At 60.8% G+C, this 8,140-nt stretch overlaps 1 protein-coding gene across 1 annotated transcript; it reads right to left on the bottom strand.

Annotated features, from left to right (window-relative positions):
• Window positions 1–924: 924 nt before the first annotated feature.
• Window positions 925–7,771, bottom strand: SPSB1 (splA/ryanodine receptor domain and SOCS box containing 1; the record flags this gene model as incomplete). The annotated part of the gene is made up of 2 exons (XM_084242000.1): window positions 925–1,052; window positions 7,078–7,771. 2 exons carry the CDS (start codon window positions 7,769–7,771, stop codon window positions 925–927), a joined length of 822 nt encoding a protein of 273 aa, XP_084098126.1.
• Between the last annotated feature and the right edge of the window lie 369 nt (window positions 7,772–8,140).

The following is an 8,140-nucleotide window of genomic DNA, read 5'->3' as shown; positions in this document are numbered from 1 at the left end:
TGGAGCCACTTGCATCCCCGCACCCCAGCCCAGGGGTCTCGGGAAGACAGAGCACGTGGAAATCCCAGCTCTGCCAGGAAAGCAAAAGCGAAAGCGAAAGCAAGCCCACAGCAGAAACTTCGCTGACGGGACGAGAGAAATAAGGCCACATGCCCAGACCGAGTGGTAAGTGGCCACCCAGGGGCCGTGGGCTCTGCCTGGCAGGCAGGCGGCCCGACACCTGTATTGCACGTGAGGCTGGCGCTCCCCGAGGGGCCCACCTGGAAACATGGTGCAGGGTCCAGGGCCCAGACAAAGACACCCTTGTGCCCCGTGTGGAAACAGCACAGGCCCTGCCCGGCGAGGCCAGGTGAGGCACACCTCCCGGGAGGGGCGGGTGGAAAGAGCAACAGAACACTCGGAAGCAGCTGAGCGACACAGGGTTCCTTTCTAAATGGAATAAATAAATGGCTTTTGTTATTGTTAAAAGAATAAATACAGGGGCAGGGGCACCGCAGCGGGCTGACGCCGGGGGCGCATGTGCCTGCAGAAGGTCCAGTTCTGGTCTCTGCCTCGATGTCCACGAGTCCCTGGCGTCCTGAGCTTCATCCGCGGCATGGCCCACGGGCCTGAGCACCCGCCCTCCGATAAGCACCTCTTAGCACCCCGGAATCTGCTCTCGGCGCCCAGGTCCCTCTGCCCTGGGGCCCGGCAGTGGGGGGTGTCCCACGCCGCCCCGAGAGCAGATGGGCGCTCAGCGTCCACGTGTCTGTTTTCGAGGAGGGGCTCTGATGGGGCACGTCGGGAGCCTGTGTCCAGAGCTGTCCGTGGCCGGCAGGGGCAGCAGGAGGTGGCGAGGACGAGCTGCCCTGGTCCAAGGCGCAGGCGTGGCGGCGCGGGCGGTTCGGTGAGTTGGCACGGGTGGCGTCGTGCAGGCGGCCCGGGTCACTGGTACAGGAGGTAGGCCTTGAGGGCGGCGGGCAGGGGCAGCGCGTGGATCTCGCCCAGACGCTCCTTCCCCAGCGCCAGGCGCACGGAGCGGCGGCACAGGTCCATCAGCGGCAGGGGCTCGGCTGGGGGGCAGACACAGCACAGGGGTCAGCGCGGCTCGGAAAGTTCCAGCACCAGCAGCGGGAATATCACCGCTGGTGTTAGTTTCAATATACAGACAATTAACAATTAAGTGCTTTGCAATGGGGCTTAATCGGCAACTCTGCAAGGCTCTGCAAAGGGAACCCGCTCAGTCCTCACAGTGAATGAGTCAACAGGCACCGGGAGATCCCATCCTCACAGCCATTTTACAGAACAGGAAACTGAGGCACGGAGAACCTAAATGTCCCGCCCAGGGCCCCTGGTGGTGGGAGACAGGCAAGGACTGAAAGCCAGGTGTTTCCTGATCCTGGGCAAGCCTCACGGCATGTTGCTGGGGTTCAGGGGCCCACCCACTCCCAGCACCAGACTCTCTGAGGAAGGGAGTCACTTAACCCAATGGCTTGGGGGCTGCGGGCACTGAGGTGCTGAGGGCCAAGCAGACCCCAGTTACAGGCTGGGGGTCCAGGCTCAGGTCACAGCTGAGCTACCTCACACGCCGGATCCCCGAGGGCTTCTAATGCAGCCCACGCAGGCCGCTCCGTCCCCAGGGGCCGCAGCCCTGATTCCTGGAAGGGGGGTTCTCAGGGGTCTCGGATAAACTCTCAGCTCCAGGAGGAGGCGTCTGAAAGTCCTTCCCTCAGATCCAGGTGAGCACACCTGGGCTGTGGGGATACAACTGAAAATACCCGAGATCCTCGAACGACACTTTCCACGGCAAACCACATGGCGTGCGAATTACAGATCGCAACGAAACTGCTATTTTTTTAAAAAGAATAAATCTGTGGTTGGATGACGCATGTGCCCAATACCAGGCTTTAAAGGAAGCTCAACAAGTGCTCTGTGTCTCCCGGGGAGAGCCGCAGCCCGGCCAGACGGAGGGCTGCAAAGGGAAATGCTCTCCATGGAAAGCTTTGAAGTAGGGCCTTTCCCAGACAGGGCAGGAAGGTGGAGGAGCCCGCCCGGATGCTGGAGATGAACTAAGTGACCTCCTGTCCTTTAGGGTCAAGGGCGCCCCAATGCAGGAGGGCCAGTGCCCCCTGCCTGCTTGCAGGGCCCCGGTCTCTCTCTCTGGACAGTCAGACGCTGCGTTCCCAGGTCTAGGCCTCACTTTCGCCCCGCAGGGCAGCCTGACCTCCGGGGTCACACCCCCTGCCCCGCCTCAGGGTCTCCATCTGTGAGATCAGGACCAGATCAGAGGCAGCAGAGTCCCATTTGGCTGAGACCCTAAAGGCCAGAGACACGTCTCCACAGCACTTGGCCAGGTGTGGTGATTGGGGGCGGCCTCTGCAGGGTCAAGGGGAGAGCTGGGTTGACTTTCTGCCCCTCCACCCTGGGACTCCCCCCATCTGCTCCTCACAGGACTAGTCCCCCCCCACTCAGGACTCAGCTCAGCCCCCACTGAGGGGCAGGGGGCCTGGAAGACTATGAGAAGCCTCGAGAGGCACCAGGTGGGGCCTGGCCCTGCAGGCGGTGGGGTGAGAGTTGAAAAGGGGTTCCCGCCTGGTCTCCCCCACTGCACCTGCTCAGCCGTGGGGCTTCAGGCCCATCTGAGAAATGTCTCCGAGCTGCACAGGCCTGCATGGGCACCTGCTCCCCATTGCCAGTGGCTGCCTTCCAGCGCCCAGACAGCTGTGGCTGACACGTGCCTTCGGGGTCTGGGCCCCCAAGATCCAGGGGTGCAATGGGCTTCGGGGTTACTTGAGGACCCAAGGTCTGAGGGCCAAGGGTTGGAATGTGGAAATACACCCAAGTACCTCAGATTCTGCGGTCTGGGTCCTTCCACGCCCACATGTAGAGGACACCCCAATAGCCTTTGAGATTTACCCAAAGGGGCATGACCTCTGGCTCCCTCCTCTGCGCCCTACTGGAGGCGGTGGTGTGATGCGGGGGTGCTTCCTTTGCCTGAGCATCTTTGGGCCACACTGAATAACCTGGTGCATGTGGGGGAGGCTTTCACAGACCCCAAGGGGTGCTGGCTCCGCCAACACGGGCCACAGAAATGGCAGCTAATAGGTCATAAGCCAAAAATGAGATTAGTCACCCAGGCCTCCCACGCTGGGGGGATTGTCGGGGGCCTCAAACAGGCCAGTGGGTCATGCCCCACCTTCCTCACCCCTGCCAACTGTGTAGGGCACAAAACCCTATGATTTGGTCCCTTCTCGAAAGCGGGCTGGCCTGGAAACAGGCATGGGCACGGTGCCATGGAGGACGTTTGTCCCCAGACTTTGTTGGACCCAAGAAGGTCTCCCCTACCTGTATATTTTTGACTAGAGACAGCTGGCTCTGTCTCCAGCCCCAGCACAGAGTTGGACACCTGTGAGACACTCCCCCACCGAGGAGGCAGAGTCCACCCCAGGGCCCGGGCCACGCCCACCTCCAGGGGGCAGGCGCACATCTGTGGGGTCTGCATGAGCGACGGGTGCTAAGAGCAGCTCTGGAATCAGGGGCCACAGGTGGAGGGACTGGAAGGTCCCAGGCATCTGCTCCCCCATTTCTAGGACAGACACTGACCTGGGGGCCTATTTGAACACACAGGCCCAGCGCCCCAGTTAAAGCTCCAGTAGTCGGAGGGCCCAGCTCAAACCTCCCAAGACTGGGCCGAGGCTATTCCTGGGCTAAAGGAATGAACTGCGGGCTCAGGGATGTGGGTCTAGGGTCCGGAAATGCCCCAGAGGCAGTGATGTCCCCCGTCACCATCACGGCTCCTGAGCTGGCCCCAGGCTTCCTCCTGAAAGCTGTTGGCAGTGAAAATGCCCCCCAATGGATAGTAGGGAGTGGTGGTGGGGCGGGGCTGGGAGGTGGGCGCCTTCCCCCTTTACATGAGGGGGTTCTTGCAAAAAGGAAGCAAAACAAAGCACCACCCCTGTTCATGCCACCCGGAAAGGACACCCGGCCCCAGCTGGGCAACATGGGCACCCGCCATGCACAAGCTCCACCCGTCGCTGCCTCATTCCCCCCCCCCCCCCGGGAGCTGCATGGGGAGGGAAGGCCTTGCCGGAGGTCTATACCCACTGTCTCCACCTCTGTATACAGTGGGTGGGACACTCCCCAAATTCAAGACCACCTGGAACCCCAGACTGTGCCCTCCTGGAAAGAGGTTCTTTGCAAATAGAAGCAGCTCAGATGAGGTCAGATTGGAGGAGGCGGGCGCTGGAGCCCAGGGCTGGTGTTCTTATGAGGAGAGAGGACACGGGTGGGGGGGGGGGGCACGCAACAGTGGAGGCAGCAATGGACGTGCCGAAAAGTTAAGGAAGGTTGGGCACTGCCAGCAGCGGTGCGTGCCCGGAGAGGCAGGCAAAGCCTCTCCACTGCGATTCCCGACATCTGACCTCCTGAACCACCAGGGGATACATTCTGTCCTTTTAAGCTGCCCAGATCATGGTCTGTCCTGTTCAGGCTGCCTCAGGAAACAATCCCCGCCCCCTTCACGCTTCTCTGCACAGCCACTCCCTCTGGCTTGGGCTCCACCCGGCCCAGGTGACTCTGGACAAGGTCACAGAAGCTGATGGACACACTTGACCTGGCCCTGACTCAGCCACCACCGTACTTGAGCTGGCGTCACTGTCCTTCTTAGAGTCCTTTCTTGGCCTGGGGTCCAGGACACCACTCTCCTCGCTCCAGCCCCTCGGCCTGTCTCCCCGGCCTGTCCACCCGACCTCTAAACGTCAACCTCAGCCCTGCCCCTCCCTTCTCAAGGGGATGCCCCACTGACCGTGACCCAGGCCCTGGCTCCAGATGTCAGAGTCACTTAGGGGTGTGAGGGAGCATCTCCAGGGTCACGTCCCCACCTGGCCCAGGTGCCATGGCCTCTCCCAGCACAGTTGTTACAGCTCCTCCCGGGCCTTGTCGGCCACCCGCCCCCAAGCGCCTGCACCACCCAGCAGCCAGCGCATGTGGCCATGCTAGGACACGAGGCGCTCTCAGCACAGGAGCCGAGTGAGGGTGGCAGGCGGCCCGCAGGCCCCGTGCACACTCGCCTGCTCCCCACCGCCGGCCGAGGCCGCAGCTCCCCCACCGGGTTTTCTTACAGACCTCAAAGCCAGCTTGAGCAGCATCTACAGGGATGGGAGGTCAGAGGCCAAGCGTCCTGTTATGGTGATTCTGCTGGGTGGGGTGGGGGTGCATCATTAACCAAGTCCCCCAAGTTCCAGCTCACAGACGCTGTTACTGACAACTCAGTCCCACGCTCATACCCTCTCCCTGCCCTGCTAAGAGTCCCGAACAAGAGGAGTCACGAAAGAGTCCAGCCTCCCACCCACGCGGAGCCCAGCAGGACACCCACCTATTTACAGGACGGGGCGCCTGTCTGGGCCTCCTGGACCCTTCGGCAGGCCAGGCAGTGCGCCCCGACTCGCCAGGCTGAATAGGGGTGAGTGTTCTGGACTGGAGGCCTTGCCAACTCCCAGCCGACAGCCTCTTCTGAGGGGCCAGGCTGGGCCATGATGCTTGTGGACAGTTTTTGTGGCCCGATAGCAACACAACAAACCTAGAAATTCACTCATCCATCTGCACAGAAGGAAAGTTAAGCTCCTGGGGGCCGGGATCGCCCTGGCAGGAGGCGACAGGGCTGTGGCTACCTCCTGAGCTCCCAGGTCGTCAGAGAATGTGGCCAGAGCTGCGTCTGTGCACTGTCACCTGGGGAGCCCGACTCACAGAACTCGCTCTGCTGGTTCCCTGGACCGGGTCTGAGGATACTTCCTCAGGGAGGTTACCTGCTGCAGTCACACCTGGCTGCCCAGCCAGGAGTCCCATGACCCAGGGGTGCTGGGCAAGTGAGGCACCCAACTGTCATTTTGCAGGCAGAGCCAGAGCAGGAGAACACAGAGAGGGGGTGGCGGGGTCCAGAGAGAAACCTTTAAGGACTTGCTCATGCCACACGCCCTGGGTATTTTCTCTGATGTCCCCCAAAACGGGAAGGGGTAGGAAGAACCTGAAGGTTGGAGACTGAAGTGCAGGAATAAGCATCTGTGCTCCCCGAAGGGCCCCGCCCATCCGTGTCTGGCCTCAGGGTGGGTTAGGTCTCCTGGCTCCAGGCCAAACCTACCCTTTAAAGATGGTCAGCACCTGCAGGTGAATGAAGCTCCTTGGCTCTGCCCCCTTCCAAGTTGGATTTGCAGATGGTAGAAGATACCCGTGAAGGAGAAGGGTCAAACAATTCAAGACCCTTGGGCCACCAGGGACTCCCAGCCAGGCAGTCACAGAGTTTCCCGCCTCCCAAACCAGTTCATTGGTACCACGTGTGGCTATTTCCACCCCCTTCCCAAAGAGACAAGGGGCAGTTACCGATGATTCAACCTGTTTCTAACCTGCATACTCTTCTCTGAAGGTCTCCTGGCCCCAGGACTGAACAAGCCCCTCTGGGGACTATGTCCCAAAGCAATGGACTCAAAGCCCCCCCCCCCCCCCAGCCACAGGAGAGACAGCCCCTACACCTGTTTAATGAGTGAGCAAAGCCACTAGCTTCATGAGAGGCCCTTTTCGTGAGAGGCCCTAGTACCCCCAAGGTGCACCCAAACCCCAGCTCACTACCTGGCGACTCTGCTAGAATTTGGTGATTTCAGATCAAACTTATAGACAGGTCAGCCAGAAGCAAACCACACCTGTCAAAGACAATCCATCTATTCATTTATCCAGCCAGCCAGCCAGCAACCTATCGTCCATCTGTCTGTCCATCCATCCACTCTGCCATTCATCCACCCACCCACCACCCATTCTTCCACCCATCCACATACCCACCCACCCATAAAGCCAACAATCTGTCCATCCACCCACCCATCCAGCTCCCTACCTATTCATCCCTGAGGTGCTGCAGGCAACCTGGCACACTCTAGCTAGAATTGTTCCTATAACCAGAGGGCGGCAAGAGCAGCCTCTGCCTATCTGAATTCGCTGTGATGTACTCAAAGGCACTTTAATTCTGACCATGCCAGGTTCTTCCCAAGCCTGGCCAGGCCTGCAGATGCAGGGAACCGGGCAGCACCCACTCAGACCCCAGAGGACACTTACGGTCAAGTCCGTTCAAGTAGCGCATGCGGATCTCACAGTGGCCCCAGACGGCGCTCACGACAGGATACAGTTTTTTGCCCTTGAGCCCCCGAAAAGCCACTCCCATGTACTGTCCGTCCACAATGAAGCTCAGGGTCCCATCGTCCATGTCCAGGGCCACGAGGAAGGAGTCGGGCACGATGAACGTCTCGTCAGGCTCCAGGAAGGCGGGGTAGGTTTTGCTGGGCTGGTTTTTGCCGTCGTGGTAGAGCCGGTTACGGCCCAAGTCCCAGCCCCAGGACTCGTGGTTATTCCCCACGAGGGTTGTGTACCCCACTGAGTGCAGGGGGGCATCCGCCGTGGCCACCCCCACCACAGCGTGCGTCCCCCGCTGCCTCATGGCCCACGTGATCTGCCACACGTGTAGCCCACGCGTGTACCCGACTTTGCCCCTGATGGCGTCCGTGCTCTGGGCCACCGGATGCCGGTGGAAGATGAGCTTGTCGTCCTCCTTGACGAAGACATTGAGCGAGCGGTCGCTGTTGTTCCAGGAGTGGCGCAGCTGGACGTCGTAGGGCACGGGGGGCATGTCCAGCAGCAGGTCCAGGCGCGTGGGCTTGCAGTAGTCCAGCCCCTGCAGCTCCTGCTTCAAGGGCCGGTACGTGGGGTCCCTCATGTCCACGGTCTTGATGCCGCCGGTGACCTTCTGACCCATGTCGCCTTCCTCTCACCGCTCCCCAGGCTCCCCAGGCAAACTCATTAATGGTGAGGCCTCCTCTCCAGCTCTCCCGCCAGGCCCGGGCGGCGCTCCCGGCAGGCTGCTAGGCGACCGTGCAGGTTGTGGAGTGTTTAGGGTTGCCTAACGGGTGGAAAGAACAGGGGGAGTCTGTGAGTAGAGGAGCGGGAGGAGGGGACACCCTAACCGGGGTCAGCTCCATCCGCCCATCGTGTGCATGGAGATGTGGGCTCGGGGCCCCCACGTTACGAATATAGGGGGTGCATGGGCCGAGACACACAGCTGATGCTCGCCAAATACCGAATCACAGGGCCTCAGGTTGGCACAGATCCTGAAATAGCCCTGGCG

Source organism: Talpa europaea (assembly GCF_964194135.1).
Source record: "Talpa europaea genome assembly, chromosome: 9".
NCBI lineage: Eukaryota > Metazoa > Chordata > Mammalia > Eulipotyphla > Talpidae > Talpa > Talpa europaea.
Note: the sequence above shows the minus strand (reverse complement) of the source record. Positions and strands in the feature narration are given on the sequence as shown.